This window comes from Rhinolophus ferrumequinum, chromosome 17 (assembly GCF_004115265.2).
Source record: "Rhinolophus ferrumequinum isolate MPI-CBG mRhiFer1 chromosome 17, mRhiFer1_v1.p, whole genome shotgun sequence".
Lineage (NCBI taxonomy): Eukaryota > Metazoa > Chordata > Mammalia > Chiroptera > Rhinolophidae > Rhinolophus > Rhinolophus ferrumequinum.
The window spans coordinates 31,432,729-31,450,921 of record NC_046300.1 but is presented as its reverse complement, the minus strand read 5'-3'; the positions used below and the strand labels follow the sequence as shown (position 1 = coordinate 31,450,921).

The window sequence follows — 18,193 nt, the reverse complement described above, 5'->3', positions numbered from 1 at the left end:
TGTGACCATCTATCCATCTTTCCACATGTCTGTCTGTATGTCTTTTCTTCTCTGTGTCTAGCTATAAGGTAATGGACAGTTGATAACATCACCAACCACATCAGAAACTCATGCTGGAAATGATGACACAAGGAGAGATTCATGCAAGAAAACTCAAGTTGCAATCAAGGAAGTAGGTTCTATGACATTTACCTTCATTCCTATTGGTCCAGTTTTTCCTCTTGAACCAGGTAACCCTGGCGGCCCAGGATTCCCCTGCAACAAGAACACGACCAAAATCACCTCAAGAGCTACAGTTACCTACCTGACTCTCTTGTTATTATTCATATGGTCTGCAACTGGTAATATGTTCGTGAATCACCTTTAATGTTTTATACAATTAATTTTACCCTCCAACAGATAAAATGCATCATATATACATTTAACATGTGGGCTGGGAGGTTGGAGTGGCGGAGTAAGGTATTCTGTGCATGAGGCCATGTCTACCACATACCAAGAATTAGAGGAATTTGATTTAGGAATCCAGAAGACAAACACCTGGACTTTTACCCTTCGCAAATAGAAAATATTATCAAATGAGGATGAAAATAATAGAACCAGTCATGGGGCTTGACTTTTCCTGACCAAGAGAGAGAATGAGGACAGAACTAGGGCTTGGGCCATCCTGGAACTGCTGTTTTGAATCTCCAGATACTCTTGTCCCTGACTTAAATCATGCTGCTCAGGTTTCAGGTATCTCATACGCTCCCTTCCTTAAGAAGTCACTCCCATCATCTGCCTCAGTCTGAGCTGACCCTTCTGTGAACCATGGGGATATTGCATAGGGAGTAGAACAGTCACAGAAAGACCCAAGTTATTGGCTGGTTCAGCCACTTAATATCTAGATGACAAGTCATTTAATCTTTTTGAGCCTCAGTTTCCTCATCTATAAAATTGGGATGGTAATTACTTTCTTATATGTTTTAAGGAGTAAATTAGTCATTCTTCTCTTGATACTATTTTTCTTGCACTGTAGGTAAGTATGAGCTTGTGTTACACACCCTTGAGGCTCAAACCCAATCTCACTGATTACTATATTTCCACAATATACCTGGAGCAGAAGGGGGTACATAGCTGGTGATCAATGTCTAGTACATCCAATCAGTTATTTTTAGAAATTCCTGATATCCACAGATCCCAGAACAAACAGTGTAGCTTTATGTTATTTGTCCAGGAATGCTCAGTTGTGTGAACTGGCCATTGTTCATGTGTTGCAGCTTTTCGTTTTTGTTTTTTTTAAAACCTACCTGAGCACCCTGTAAGCCTTTTTGTCCAAAAGTTCCTGGTGGTCCTTGCCTTCCTCTCTGTCCCTGGTCCAAAGATGAAATCAAAATTTAACCAGTTGTCACAGAGCTACATACTTATTTTTAATGTAATCACAAAACCATCTTGGAAGTCGATGGGAACACAAATTAAAGTGCCCTGACCCATCACTGTCGCGTTTATCACACTTGGATCAAGCAGCGTCTGCACAGGGAAGCACACTCACTCCAAACACACTCCGTCTGAAGCACAGGATGTGTGTCTTCAGCATCTATATTGTTAACCATCTCTTTGGTTGAATCTGATGATGAATAAAGTTTGAGAACATTGCTTTTATATTTTAATTCACCACACTAATTTTAAATCGTAAAAGGGGAATGAGGGGAGCTGGAAGGGTAGTATTCTCCTTTGAAAAATCAACCTTTTCCTTATACATGCAAAGGCTGAACAAGAAAACACGTTCTTATTTTATCAAACACCAAAAGTACATTTAAGCGGCCTGATCTCACCGGGCACATGGCTGGGGCATCGCTCATTTTCTCCCACTCTATTGTACCTTACTGATTCCTGACACTGTAATTTCTCTCCAGCTCTTCTGAGAAATGCTTTCTTATTAGAAGCATTGATCATGGCCTCTATACTCCTGGTCGAACTATTGAGTCATCTATTTAAATAGACCATCATACCCACATCCCAGTGGGAAGTGAGAATGAAGGGGAAGCTTTATCGATTATCTTGCTCACAGTTCGCCACAAAACCTACTCCTTTTGCACTCAGCAGTAGACTAAACTGAATATAAAGAACGCCAGGACACAACAGGGGTTAGGGGGTCCAAATTTGAATTAAGCCAGTGATCAAAAGAAAAGGCAAAAATACATCTCTCAGTTATTCCCCGCTATGTTCAGATCCTATTTTCTATCATAAATGCAATCTCTAATTACGCATTGATGTCCCATTTCTTTCTTTAGTATCCTTGTGAAATGGAAAAACAGCAGAAACCTTCTCAAATTATCATCTGACACTCATAGGATCTTTAAAGTTCAGGGGAATCGTTCCATGTGTTGGTAAAATTTGTTGTTTTTAAAGTTCTTCCATTTGAGGGTACTTGAAAACAATTTGGCTTTTAAAAGAAAGATGTAGAAAGTATTCCAGAAGTGTTTACAGAATGACATTTGGGTTGTGCTTTGAGGATTCCAAAAGAACTGTTTGGAAGTTTAAATTTCCAATTATCATGGAATCGTTTACAACACCCCACTGGACTGAACTCCTTGAGGGCAAGATCCTTGCCGTATGGTCTGAATGTCCCAGGCCTATTAGCAAAACGCCTTATGTGTAATAGATACTCAAGAAACACGTTGCTTATTTTCCCTGCCAAATTGAATACAATTTTAATGAATTAAATATTATTTGAGTAATTTGAATACACACCTTCAGAGGCAGTAATTAAGAGCATAGATTTATAACTATACTGCCTGAGTTTGAATCCCATGTTTATCACTTAGCAGTTGTGTGACCTTGGACAATTTACCTAACTTCCCCATCCTCCCTCCATTTGTCCCCTGTAAGGTGGGAGTAATCAACCCCCCACTGAAGGATTAAATTAGTTAATACAAGTGCTGAGGGCTATGCCTAGAATATAGTAAGAGCTCAATAAATATTAGCTATTGGGGTTTAACCTGCCCAGAAGAGAAGCTATACAATTTGCTTTGGGAGGCTCTGCTAAATGTGAAATCCCTATCAAAGAATCTAAGTTAAAATTTTAAACGTCCTTTTTAGCCCTAAAAGCAAGTTCACTGATACAACCTGTGAGCCTGGATATCCAAGCTGTCCTTGGTAACCTCGTTCACCAGATTCTCCACGCACACCCTGTCAAAATAAATAAAATGTATTGAGTTCACCAGGCATCTTTAGTGTTCTTATTGAAGGTAGCCTTCCCTGCAAGATGTCACTTGAAAGCCACAAGAGAAAGACAAGAAAGATTTCCCTTTCTGTGCTTAGTCCTCTTAGTATATGGAATTGGGGAAAAACGGAGGCGGGAGTTCCACTTATGATGGGAAAATGCAAGACCAGATTCTTATTGTCTTTCCTAGTCTTTCCACGTCTCTTTCCAATGCCTCAACTAGTGATGGAAGCAAAAATGTTTTGTTTAAATTACTCAAACTCTCATTTTATATAATAACTGGTTACTGAAAGCCCATCCACTCCTTCTAAGGGATGCGGGTTAAATGATGACTGGTGTTAAGGACCCTTATCCCATGTGAGGAAACTCAGAATGTTGACATTGAAAAAGACCCATAAAGTGCATAAAGAAAGAGCAGAAAACTGGCTTTAAAACCCTACAGGTTCTTACAGCAGTAAACTAGTTATCTAGGCAAAGGTGAGTTGTTAAAATAATTAATCTGATAACTGATTTAATTTCTCCCTCAAATTAATATTTTTCATTTCTACAGAGAAGATACATTTGCCATGATTGAAGATAATAATCATTTTGTGAATTAGTCGGTCTTCTTTCTCATGTTGCTCACATGTTAATTCAGCTACTGATTATTCATAAATTTGCAAAGAGAAAAAATCTTAAACTCAGAATAATCAATATGTGAATTAATTAGTTGTGCTTCTTACGTTTTTTAAACTATTCAGATAAATGGGAAACATTTATATTAATCATTCCTCTTACATTATTCTACTCTTCAAGAGCTGATTTCTAGATTTACAAATATGAACCAAGTTTTAAAAGGCATGTGGCTAGAAATTTTGAAACAGGTTGTGAAATGTTGCCTAATTTGACATTACACTAGTGAATGACATTCTTAATGCAACACTTCTGAAAACAACATGGCTCCATATAGCAAACCTCAGACTCTTTTATTACAACTCCATGCAATACATTTATATAGGAAATCATTTCAGCAAAGAAAAAAACCCATAATACCACTGCCATGATACACAATTATCTAAATGTTCAACATAAGAATAGTTTAGCAAATCATTGTTCTTTAACAGAGTAAGGTATAACGTATTACAATGTTTTGTACACCTGAAACTAATAAAAAAAGAAAGAAAAAGAATAGGAGGAGAAGAGCTGTGAAAAATAAATAAATAAAGAGCATGAAGCAAAAAAAATGTTAATAGGAAGATTTGGAAACATAGAAAAGCAGAATACAAAATAGTATATACTAATATACTATTATGATAACCCTTTATTATCTATGCAAGTAAAGGAAATGTACAACCATGAAAATAATTACAGGAGGATGGTGGTTTTATGGTCATTTAAAAATTAATGATAGTCTTAATTTTATTATAATTAACAAATAAAGGTTTTAGCTTATTGCCAAAATATTTTAGGCATTGATTTGTTTGTCCACACAAATCTGATGACTTTTTTGTTCTATTTCTTTAAAAAATGCCATGGGGATTTTGACGGGGATTGCATGAAATCTGTATATTGCTTTGGGTAATACGGCCATTTTAACTATGTTGATTCTTCCATTTCTTTGTTTCTTCTTCAATTTCTTTTTAAAATGTCTTATAGTTTTCAGTATATAAGTCTTTCACATCCTTGGTTAAGTTTATTCCTAGGTAGTTTATTCTTTTGTTGCAATTGCAAAAGGAATTGTCTTTTTTATTTCTTTTTCTGAGATTTCATTGTTAGTATATAGGAATGCAATGGTCTTTTGTAGATTGATTTTGTAGCCAGCAACTTTACTGTATTTGTTTATTGTTTCTAACAAATTTTTGGTGGAGTCCTTAGGGTTTTCTATATATAGCATCATGTCATCTGCAAAGAGTGACAATTTAACTTCTTTTTTTTTTTCAGTCTTTTTTTTTTTTTAATTTATTTTTAATTTATTGGGGTGACAATTGTTAGTAAAATTACATAGATTTCAGGTGTGCAATTCTGTATCACATCATCCATAAATCACATTGTGTGTTCACCACCCATAGTCAGCTCCCCTTCCATCTCCATACATTTGATCCCCCTCGCCCTCATCCCCCACCCCCCAACCCCCTTACCCTCTGGTAACCACCAAATTACGTTCCCCAGATTAATTTTCAAGCCCGTGGCCATCCTATGGTCACCGTTAACTTCTTCATTACCAATTCGGATGCCTTGTATTTCTTTCCCTTGCCATGTTGCTCTAGCTAGGACTTCCAATACTATGTTGAAAAGCAGAAGTGATAGGGGACAGCCCTGTCATGTTCTTGAACATAGAGCAAAGGGCTTCAGTTTTTCACCGTTAATTACGATAGTAGCTGAGGGTTTGTCATATATGGTCTTTGTTATGCTGAGGTATTTTCCTCCTATATCCATTTTATTAAGTGTTTTAATCATAAATGGATGTTGTACCTTGTCAAACGCTTTTTCTGCATCTATTGATATAATCATATGATTTTTATCCTGATTTGTTTGTCATAATACAATCTTTTCCATTAATAAAATCTTACTTAGAATTCCATTTCATTAGGCATCTTGCATAAGCCAGCATAACTAATTTTATAGACAGTAATGAGCCAAGGAATATTGTAATTTGGAATTCAGCACTTTTATAAGCTATATTCTTCCAATCGTAATCTTCAGCAAGTTACAGTCTCAAAAAACATAAATGAGACTCTATGACCAATGTTCCAACACTGGGTTAACTCGCAAACCATTTACATGTTGGATAAACCCAGTTCACCCTAAATTCTGCAACTAGTTATGATTTTATCTTTTATTTTTAAAAAAATCAAAGCTTGAATAGGAAAAAGAGCAAACAATTGCAGGGATTCATCAAGATTAGAATGTATTAAATGGAGAGGCTCCCTATTGAAGATGGCAGTTTGCACACATTTTCTCTGCTTCCAAAATGAGAGGTTGCTATTCTAAAATCTGTCCCAATATGACAACAGTATAGAGACCCAGAGAACAATTAGTCTGGACTGGAACAGGAGGACAAAGGGCCCAGGAAGGAGGAATCAAGAAAAATAAACCACATGTTTGAATATATTGAGAGGTTACCAGTTTTGTCAAAGAGCTTTATGATTAACTCGTAAAAGGCACATAGAACACAAAGCAAATGGAGAGAAAGGGTGACTGAGGAGAATAAAAGTTATATAGCTATAAATAATATTTACCTAGTCATCATGTGAATGATGAATTGAATGGACCAAAAGTGGAGAAAATAAATGTATTGCAAGGTTGAGTTGAGAGATAGAGTATGGAGAAGGAGATGGACAGGTCAAGAAAAATCTTTATCCTCCATAGTAACAAAACAAAACAAAACAGAAACAGACCTATAGCTACAGAGAACAAACTGATAGTTGCCACAGGGGAGGGGCATAGGGAGATAGGTGGAAAGGTGAAACAGAGTAAAGGAAGGAAGGAAGGAAGGGAGGAAGGAAGGGAGGGAGGGAGGGAGGGAGGGAGGGAGGAAGGAAGGAAAGAAGGAAAAATATTCAACTATCAGAGAAACTGGAATAGTTCTTTCTACTCAACGGCTTAAAACTCAAGAAAATTGCCTTTTAGAACGAATCTTGAATCAAACAAGGTTTACCAAATAAAAACGTAGGAAAAATCCTTCAGAAGGCTCCATCAACAAGGAATTACAAATTGACAATGTATTTCAGCCCTAAGTTCATCCTGAACAAGAATCCAGGTTAGGAACTTAATCTTGGCCATATAGTGCAAACCCAATGTATTTACTTTACAATAAACTTACCATAACAGTAAATTTATTTAAGTTAAAATACAAAGATCTAGAGAAAGGGGGTTAGAAAAACAAAATTTTCTTTACTCTTGAATATAAAAAATTTCAAGGGACTTAAAGAATGCTTGGTCAGAGTCTAGCTGAGAAAACAAGATAGAATATACCACAAATAAACACACAGTAAGAGCCCAGAGGGAAACATATTCTGATTCAGAAACATACCGGGTGACTCAGGTCCAAATTACAATCAACAGAGGAAAAAGAAAAAAGAAAGAAAGAAATCAATAGATAAGCATCCAAAACTGAAAACCAAGAAAGAGCAAATTAAACAGGTTGTTTAGAAAATGGAAATAATACCAGAAAGAACAGCCCAAAGAGAGGAAAGTGTGTGCTACTGGAGATCTAGGAGTCAGAAACAGCGAGGAAGAATGGGCAGGGAAATATTTTTCATTATAAGCATGAGAGCGCAATTTCACTTTAAATTTATGCTCAGGCTTGGTTCTGATTTGAATTAAATAAAATAGAAAGACATAGGAGATGGAGTGACACAGGGAATCAAAATTAACCAAGATCCAGCTGAGCAGAGGACCCACCATTAATGGATATTGAGATAAATTACACATCGCATCACAAAAGAATTAAATAATTCAAGAGTAGGAAATTCATTCTGCTGCCTAGAGCCCCTTAATTTCTCCAAAACTGAGCCTTGTCAATTGTAGTCTATTTTTTTCTGCCTTTTGGGGGATAAAAACAATGGGATAAAATAATATTTCAAGACATGATTTATTTCACAAGTGTCAAGATTTAATTACTAGCACAAAAAATTATCGAAAGATTTATTTCTAATCCTAATGTTGCATGAGAAATAATATTTTACTTGGTGTCAACAAAACTTTGCGGAATGTTGAGACTTGGGACTTCTCAATATCCGTGTTTTTCCAACATGTTTGGTTTGAAGACACACGCGGCTAATCTTTTGTACCTAGGTCCTGGATAACACACACACACACACACACACACACACACACACACACACACACACACACACACACACATAACCATTCCCAGGTTCAGAGATGACAGTAGTCAATCTCTGACTTCTCCATCTTTAAATCATGAGAACACTAGAAAACAAAAATGCCAGCAAAGCATGACCACACTATGTTAGAGATAATTCTACACAATAAACTTAATTCTTGTACAAAGACTTCCAAGAGCATCCTGATTCTTGGAGTTGGATCCTGTCTCCACCAATTATCAGCTATGTTGCCTCTAATAAGTAACTTCACTTTGCTAAATCTATATTTCCTCTTATCCATAAAAAGTAATCCATCATAACTCCTAGGGCTGGAGAAGAGTTTACATGAGGGAATATAAATGAAGGTGTAACACAGTGGCTGGTGCTAGATAAATGCTCAGTAAAATATCATTTCCCCCACAGAGCTATACTCCCCACCCGCCCCTCAAATCACGTAATTCCCCCTTTGGAAAGAGCAAAAGCTCAATCTTTTTCCTTCATTTAGTGACTGTGAGATTCCTTTATGCACCCTTAGGAAGTTCTACTCCTTTAAATGGAAAAAATATCATTTTGGAAATAAAAGCCATTTTCTTAGATATCAGCTTCTTTTCAATCTAAATGAAATATTTTAGCAGTTGAAGAGGGAGCAGAGAAGAACCATATAAACTTTCCCTTCTTCACGGAGCATGTCCCCATGGAAACTTCCCAGTGAGCCTCATGATCCTTGACCCCTCAGAGAGAACTGCTTAAAGAGCCATGTATGTGGAACAAGAAGCAACTCTTTCCAGAAAGCACTGACCTTCAATCCTGGTAGACCTCGTCTTCCTCTTGACCCCTAAGAATAGAAAGGAAATGGGACGTGAGAGAAGGAATCAGCCAATTTTCACCCCAGAGTACCTCTCTCTTCCACAAAAGCAGGTGAAATACATCCCACGAGCAGTTATACCTACCTGACGGCCAACATTTCCGGTTTCTCCATGAAGTCCATCAAAACCAGAACGCCCCTGAAAAGTAAGAGGTAAAGGGAACATCAGTTTAGGTGTTTATATACTTTTGGATTTATTCTCTTAGACATAGGCTGTCCACTATAGAAGCCAATAGATACATGTGGCTATTGATTAAATGAATTAAACTTAAAATTAAATTTAAAATGTCGTTCCTCAGCCATACTAGGCACATTTCAAATGTTCAATAACTCCATATGGCTGGTGGCTACCATGTTATACAGCACAGATAGAGAATATTTCCATGATCTCAGGTAGTTCTATTGGTCGGCACAACTCTAGAAGCAAACGGATTTAATTCTGGTGTTATAAAATATCCATATTGACTCCGAGCCCTACTCAGGTCTGGGCCCTGGCGGACCACAGCGGTAAGAAATAGGGTGTCCTCGGGCCCCGACTTGGCACGGAAGAAACGTGCAAGGGGCACCAGAGCCCGAGCTATGGGGTGGCGCCAGCCAATTCCTGCAAGCAGGCTGGGGGCCCAAGGCGGTGCAACAGTAGGATGTCCTGGAACCCCAGCTGTGGCTGGGATTTTGGGGTGCCCCCTAAGGCAGCAAGACAGCCCCGAGTTCCCACAGGATTTCCCTTCCGTCATGTGATAGGCTGCCTGAAGGAAGCTCCAGAACCTACTGGCAGTCTCCAGGAACGTTATAATAATCTGTGTATGGAAAATTCCCAGAAAATTAATCCTTTTGTTACATATACTCCAAGGAGTGGATGAAAAAATTGAAAAGGGATTGGAAGGAATCACATTAAACGTTGCTGGTGACAATCACTGAATACCAGTGGAAAGAGCAACAGGTGAAGATTTTTGAATTCTTTCCAAAATTTTAGAGAAGAATCTATATATTAATGGTTTGGATGTTAGACATAACCTCCTCAGTGATGTTGGTGCATATTATGCTGCAAAACTGCTTCAGAAACAATACATTCTCATTTATTTAACCCTTGTGTTTAATGATACTGGGCCTGCAGGTGGAGAATTGATTTCCAAAGCACTATATAAGAATACAACTCTGAAATACCTAAGAATGACCTGAAACAAGATTGAAAATAAAGGTGGAATTTTTTTTTTGCTGTAGTGCTACAAATTAATTCTTCGTTAGAAAAGTTAGATCTGGGTGACTGAGATATGGAAATGCAAAGTGTGATAGCATTTGCTACAGTCCTAACTCGAAACCAAACAATTAAAAGGATAAACCTAAACCGAGGTATACTGTACAGTGAACAGGAGGGGTCCACAGTTCATCTCCGCCACATGTTAAAAAAAAATCACTGCCTTGCTGAACTACACAGGTAGAAGCACAGCATAAGAAACTGTGATACAAAACAGGGATGTGATGCTCTGTATCTGAACAAAAGCCTGTGCTGCCTTGATGTCAGCTGAATAGAAAATGCAGGAGCCAAGTAGGTATCTCAGTGAGATGCTTCACACAACAGGAGTCTTCAAGCGTCGTCAGTAGTCAGCAACAACACAGAGGGAGAAAGACTGCTTGCACTTTCACACTCAATGAAAGCAAATTCCACACTCTCTAATATCTACATCTGGAGAAACAAAGTTGATGAGGCTACATGTGCGGCATATTCAGACTTAATTCAAATGGGAGCCATTTGTGGTGGATGGACGTGTGTATCTTGCAGAAGTCTGCAATGCCTTAAAAAGCACTATTACTGGACACTAATTTATGGAAAAACTTGCATCCACTCAGCTAATGCAGGTTTTAGTCTCTTACCAGTAGGTTGCCATCTATGAAAAACAAGCTCTAAAATCATTTTCACATATTTGTCTAACTATATTCACAGAGATTAATATTTTACTGCCTGTTAAATTTTTTTTCATAAATTAGAACAAGTTACTTTTGTCAAATGTGTAAGATATGACTATATTAAACTTTGTATGACTGTCCATTACAAAAAAAAATAATAGAAAATGTCCATGTTGATGACTGGATAAAGAAGATGTGGTACATACGAGCACATAAAATGTAATATTACTCGGCCATAAAAATGAATGATATCTTACCATTTGTTCCAACGTGGATGGACCTAGGGGGTCCCCCTAGAGGATACTATGCTAAGTGAAATAAGTCAGACTGAGAATGACAAAACCGTATGATTGCACTTATATGTGGAATCTAAGCAACAAAATAAGCAAACAAACAAAACAGAAACAAACTCTTAGATACAGAGAACAAACTGATGGTTGCCACATGGGAAGAAGGTTGGAGAGCTGTGTGAAAAAGGTAAAGGAATTAAGAAGTATAAATTGGTAGTTACAAAATAGTCACAGGAATGTGAAAGTACAGCATAGGGAACATAGTCAGTAATACAGTAATAACTATGGATGGTGCCAGATGAGTCCTAGTCTTGTTGGGGGCATCACTTCATAAATTATATAAATGTCTAACCACTATGCTATGTGCCTAAAACTAACGAAAAATAATATTGAATGTCAACTATAATTGAAAAATAAAATAAATAAATAAGCCAAAATAGTAATAATAATATTTAATTGTACAGATTAAACAAACAAACAAACAAATAACCAATCCATGTTGTAGGCACCTTTCCCCAGAGATTGTTTGTTTGATAATTCAGGGTTTACCCAGTTGGGACAGTAGTCACACATATTTTCCAACAAGCCACGCTTCATATTTGAAAAATGGCACTTCCTTTTCTACCTGCATCCTATAGGCTACACAGTGGGGCAGAAACAGAAGGTGGAAGCGTGTGTCTCTGCACATGTGGAGTGGCGTGTACAGATGATGACAGAAGCAGGAGTTATACACAGTCATGAGGAGGAAGCTCTCTAGTGCTCTCAACATTTTTCGGGTCAGAAGTTGGAAAATGAGTGGTGTCCAGAGAAAGAATGTGTCCATCTTTCAGGAGAAATGCATGCCATCTGATCCCAAGTAGAGATATCTTAGATTATGATTGAGCGAAGTCACATTCCAACTCAATAAGAGTACATAAATTCGGAAAGAATGTGAAATGCAGAAAGAAACATTTTGTGGAAAGTGTTCTTCCAGCTGTTATTTATAATAGGTTAAACTCTGAAAAATTTATATATTCCACAACGTGAGAGAAGTGTTAAATAATTATGGTAGAAATGTTTATTGAAACAGTATGCAGCAATTAAAAATCATGTTTATCAAAAGTTTATAAAGTAGAAAAATGTGCTATAATGTTCTTTTCGAGTATGCTAAATTCTGTGTAAGAATAATTTATCCCAAATATGGAGAAAGACAAAGTCATTTTCTTATATTGCACTAGAACATTTTTTAATAATTCCATGGAATCCTCATCTGACTTTCTCAGGGAAAATAACTTTGCCATCAACAAGTTAGGAAAGTTCAGTAAACTGATGGTTTTCTTGCTTACTGGAACTACTATTGTTTTTTTTTTTTCCCTCTACATTTTGCTTTTCTGTATTCACAAATATCTGTAGTGTGATTTTTATAATAGGATTTTTTTTAAAATAAAATAGGTTGTATGAGGGAGAAAGCTTTACATAGAGCATGCTCACAATTGGTCTATATATAATAAAGATTCTTTCTTAAAGCATTTATCATTTTCTCATTTCAGCAGTAAACAGTTTTTTGAATCCAGCATAATAAAGGAATTATTTGAGGTGATGCAGAAACCATTGGATAAAAGATTGTTGGGAAACAAAAAAACTTAGTCTCAGAGTATCATTGTCCAGATTACTTAATCATTAGGAAAGGGGAAAGTATGCTTACGATAAATCGATCTGGTGAATACCACCTTAATCAAGTGACCAAATTAATGTACCAATAATGAAATAGGCTGACATAGTGTCCCTTTTGGTAACTGAGAAGGGTACAGCATTTCTTCATCTCTTTCCAAAAATGTTTAACCTGAGGTTAACCAAAAATGTTTAACCTTAGTCATGAGGAAACAATCAGACAAACCTTAATTGAGGGATGTTTAGCAAAATAATTGGTTTGGAAAGTCAATGTCATGTAAACAAACAAATACTGGACAATGGATGTGATTAAAGCATACTGTAGAGGCAAGACAATTAAATGCACTGCATAATCCTTGATTGGAACCCAGAACAATAAAAATAGCCATAAAAGACATTGTTGGGGCAAGAGTGGAAATCTCAATATGGACTGTATAATGGAAATAATTTTGCATCAATATTAAATTCCTTGAGTGTGACGATGGCATTGTGCTTACATATGAGTATGTTGCCTAAGATTGCCTTCCAAAAAAGGTTGTATTGTTTTTCATTCTCCCCAGTGTGAAAGCATGACTGGTTTTCCATTTTTTCCCCAAAACTGAGTATATAATAAAGTTTCTCATTATTGCTTCATCAGGGCATCTCCATCCAAACTGCAACGTCAAATCTGCTCTTCGAGTCAACTCAGAACTAATCCCAATGAAAGAGTGCCCCCTAGAGGGCTATCTTCTAAATTCTTAGAGCACCCTTCTTTAAGCTGGTCATGGGGGACACAAATGCAAAACAACGTGGCACTACCTCAAAGGGTTACAATTTTTGTTTGTACGCACAATTCAGGGATCTGATGTTCAAAATTAACCTTAGCTAAAGTCAGTGATGGAAACCTCTGAAAGCTGTAAGCTTCCTTCCCATAGCTGTGGTGCTATGATGGACACAGCACTAGACTGTTTATCTAGATACCTGAGTTCCTTTCCAGCTGTTAAATCATGAGCAAACCATGGAACCAAAGCTCAGTTTATACACAGGTCATGCCCTTTCTTCCCATGACAACCACTAGCTCATGGAAACTTTGAAATGGTTTCTCTAATGTGCCCACTTTGCAGGGGAGGAAACTGGAGCCCAGATGAATTAAGGGTTGCTACCCTGCTGTTTTCTTAGCTCAATCCCATCGCTGAGTGGGTTATTCTTGTTGAGTGGATATTCACAGGGCTTTCTAATCTCAGCTCACCAAAGAGAACCCTCTCAGTGAAGTTTGTCCAAAATAACTGTCATTAACACCAGGATGAGAAATTCTTGCAGCAAATCGTGACAGGTTTTTTTTTCACATAGTTACATAATAATGACTTTGTTACAAACTGGATTTTATTCAGGACCTGGACATATATAAAACGGATGTGAACTAGCCACAGTCCAGGAAAGAGAACCTTGATATCCCACCATTTTGTCAAAGGATGAAAATTGGAGTTCAAAGCAAACAGAGGTTTCTCTACAGTTGTAGATATGTTGGTATGCAGACCTCATTCCTGGAAATTGGGAATGATGAGCTGTGAGGACTGAGACACTTGGGTTATTTTAGTCACTTTTCAGAGTCATGCATTTTAATGTCTAAGACATAAAAACCTAAAAATGGCTTCCAGCAAGTTAGCGTCTGTCAAGTTAACAAGTCTCTTTCCTCTTGTGATGTCTTCTGTCACGACACTTCTAGTCTTTAGAACTAGACAGGAATCCTGTGTTTAAAAATGGGCTAGTGCCCAATTCACATCAGTCACCATTGGCTGTGATGGAAAGCACACCGGATGCATAATGACCCAGAGCATCTTTTACATCAAGACATCATTATAAAATTGGAGAATTTAAAACTGGAAAGATCTCAGTGATCTCAGAGTCTGATACTTTCATTTTGGATATGAAGAAACCAAGGACAAAAGAGGCAAAGTAACATGTATTATGAGCGTTGTGGAAGATAAGATTTGTACAGAAGTAAAAAAAAAACCCTATGACACACGGACACGTGGACAAGGATGTACGTGGGGATTCGCATTCAGAGCTCCCATCTCTGAATAGACAATGGAGTCCCACAGGTTTGCTCTGGTTTTCTATGCTGATCCAACCAGAATGCCAAGACTTCGGCACCTGCTAGCATCTTTTCCCACGGATACTAATATCCCTAAGCAAACAGAGACCATCTTACCTGAGGTCCATGCCTTCCTTTTTCTCCCTTAAGGCCTTGGATATAACTATCAATTCCGGAATCCCCCTGAAAAAAATAAAAGATTGCTTACCTCAGCTGGACAGGAAAGACAAGAAAAGAAATTATAGGAAGCAGGATTAAGGAAAAAAAAAGGCACAGATTGGATGTTTTTAATTGTCTAGGCCTATTCAGTAATCTCAATGATGCAATGCAATTATAATTCCAAACTCTTTAAGAATCAAATGTCCTATAAGATAGGTTTTCTCTCAAATCTCTTGTTACCACACTAAAATAGGCTGAATGATGCCTCACGAATGAATAATTAATTGTTCTCTGCCTTTGTGCTCAAGTAAACTGTTTACAAGCCCCAGGATTAAAGCAGTAGAAACCCCTCAGCCACTACTCACAGGATCTCCCCTTAACCCAGGCTCTCCATGCTCTCCAGGTTGTCCAGGTGGTCCAATCAAGCCCTAAATCACACACACAAAAACAAGTGTCACTTTTTTAAATCACCTATTTCCTAAAGAAAAGAAAACATTAAGAAGGAAAAATGAGAATCAAATTAAAAGAGCAATTTATTACTTAAACTTTAAAGTATTCACTGACAAAGAAGTGAGGTTGAGACACAGAATAGACTACTATTTGAAATTTGTCCTATGCTTGGCCCACAGAGTGCACTACCTCATTTAACCCTCACAACTCAGGAATTACCCCCTTTTTCCATGAGAGACCTGAGGCTCAGAGAAGTTGGATCCAGGTCTCCCTACACCCAAGTCCCTTGATCTTTCCACTCCTCCGTGATGCTCCCACACAGTAACACATGTAAGGATAAGAAGGTTTTCTCCATCACGAACGTGGGTAACATAAGCAGAGCAAGAGCTTATGAAACACAGGAAAAAAGAGAAGAAAATGGTTCCAGAGTTCCTGACTGATATAGACAGGGCACCAGAGAGATGAAGCAACTTGCTGTAAGACTATGACATGATCAGCAAATAGTGGCTTCTCTTAAAACTTGCCCTTAATGGTACCACACCTGTGTAGTAGCTCCCACAGAGTCACAGAGTCAGGGACAGCCCCCACCCCAAGAACCTTCCCCAGATGATGTTATGTGCCTAGTTCTGGAGGGTATACATCCACTCTGAAAATAATGAAGTGGGACCTTTTTCTGAGATCTGGGTCTCAGACACACAAAGAATGGAATGTTCTCTAGGCTCCGAAAGAAGGCTCTTCATTATAACTTGAAACTTATCCTTACCTCTTTTCTGGACTGATATAATGGTAAAAAAAAATTTTGTTAATTCTCATTTCCAATCCTGCTGCTTACCTTACTAGGCAGGCAAATTTCTTTGACTTCTCTAAGACAATTTTCTCATTGGTGAAACAGATATACCTAGCTCATAGAGTTGGTATAGGAATTACATGGAATAGTAAGTTAAAAAGCTGAGTACAGACCCTGGCATGTGGTTCCTATTACGATTTGTCGAACTCTTAGTCCTTCCTTTTTCTGACCCAGACACTAGTTTCCAGAGTAATATTCTAAACACGTAGCTTTGAATGTTTTCCTTGCCTAGAAACCTTCGATAGCACCTGACTATGCAATAGTAAAGACAAAACCCCTATTCATGACAGTAAATTGACTCCAAGTTGCTCTTCCATGCTTTCCTCCCATTCTTTATGTTTTTTATCTCACTTTCCACTCTTGTTGAATTGGAACCCTTGTTTGTCCAAACCCATTCGGAGTTCTTCTAACTCTAAGTTTTTCCTTTTTCTTAACCTGGAGTACCCTGTGTGTCTCTCTCACGGAGGTCTGAGTGAAAAATGTCTTGGTTTCCTGTGTTCCCTGGTGTTCCAGAGCCCTCTCCACCTTTCAGCGCCATGCTCAAATGTCACAGACCTTAGCATGGAAAGTTAGTCTCTTGCCCCTTTCTCTCCTCCCTCACCATCTAGTTGTCACTCATCTTTTAAGTTTCATCCCATCTTCACTCCCTCAGTAAAGCCTTTCTGACTGCACAGGCTAGATCAGATCCCACTGTCATTTACCTCTCCTTCAAGCACTAATCTCAGCAGTAATTGTATGTCTACTTCCATGATTATTTCATCAATGGCTCTCTCCCCATAGAGGCCAGTTCTGAGAAACAGAACCCAGGCCTGTTTTGCTCCCCATTCTGCAGTCACATCTGAATTACAATAGATGCTCAATAAATTTTGATAATTGATCTCATAAAGAAACACGACCTTGTTTTAGATTCCTCTCCAAGTCACTGTGCTCCCACTTGTTCTTTATTTGCACCATTCTTGCAGCCTTTATCCATCCTATCTTGTATTATAGTTCTTCCTGTATAAATCTTATCTCTTTCACCACTTAATAAGCTCTTTGTTGGTCATAACCATGACTTATTTATCTCTGAACTCTTCTTTGTGTCTAGCAAAATGCCCTACAGGTAGGAAACACTTGACAGGTGTTTACTGAATTTAACTAGATTCAACGGAAACTGAAGGCTCTCCTCTCTTGAGGGAAGTATGGTGTCTTCCACATTCTCCAAAATCTGATCCACAAACTGCAGATTAAAAATTAAACCTCCATAAAGAGCCATTTCTTATGATGTCCTATTTCATTTAGCAGGAAATCAATCCACACCTTGAGGTTAAGCATTACTCTAATTCCATGAGGAGTACAAAAAAAATAGTAAGTAAATAAATTTTATCCCCTTGTCTAATCCAATCATTCAACAGAAGCTGATTATAGTACTGTGTTGAGATGGATCCTTCAGGCTGTATTCTATAATTGGTTAATAATGTCTACCATTGGCACAGGAAGGGACAGTTGAGTACATATGCCTTTCCTTACATAGAAATATAATTATCAGCAGGAGGCATTGTATAGTCACTGTTAAGCAGATAGTACAAATAATGTACATTGGAAGGATGTAGAGAAGGAGATCACAACAGACAGACATGGTCAATGAGAGCATCATGAGGAGGATAGAGAGAAGTGGAAACTGAAGAAAAAGTGATGCTCAAATAAGCACTGAAGATGGAGGCAGGGAAAAGGCATTCCAGGGTGGAGTACCCAGCACAAGCCAAGACACAGTGGGAGGTATTCATAAGGAATCTTCGGGGGACAATGAGTAGTACAATTTGACTGGGAAGGATACTTCTTCCCTTATTTTTCAATTACAGTTGACATACAAAATTTTATTCACTTCAGGTATACAACATAGTGATTAGACATTTATATACTTTATGATGTGATCACCCTGATAAGTCTAGTACCCATCTGAC

At 37.7% G+C, this 18,193-nt stretch overlaps 1 protein-coding gene and 1 pseudogene across 1 annotated transcript in view; one reads left to right on the top strand and one right to left on the bottom strand.

Annotated features, from left to right (window-relative positions):
- LOC117036601 (collagen alpha-4(VI) chain-like) overlaps positions 1–18,193 on the bottom strand; it is a 98,036-nt gene that overhangs the window by 30,960 nt on the left and 48,883 nt on the right. Inside the window, exons 18-24 of the mRNA XM_033131593.1 lie at positions 15,319–15,381; positions 14,912–14,977; positions 8,961–9,014; positions 8,810–8,845; positions 3,106–3,168; positions 1,287–1,349; positions 193–255 (exon numbers count right to left, since the gene is read on the bottom strand). Of these exons, the coding sequence (XP_032987484.1) occupies positions 193–255; positions 1,287–1,349; positions 3,106–3,168; positions 8,810–8,845; positions 8,961–9,014; positions 14,912–14,977; positions 15,319–15,381 (408 nt within the window). The remainder of the gene's footprint in view (positions 1–192; positions 256–1,286; positions 1,350–3,105; positions 3,169–8,809; positions 8,846–8,960; positions 9,015–14,911; positions 14,978–15,318; positions 15,382–18,193) is intronic.
- Positions 9,631–10,767, top strand: LOC117036600 (leucine-rich repeat-containing protein 34-like; annotated as a pseudogene).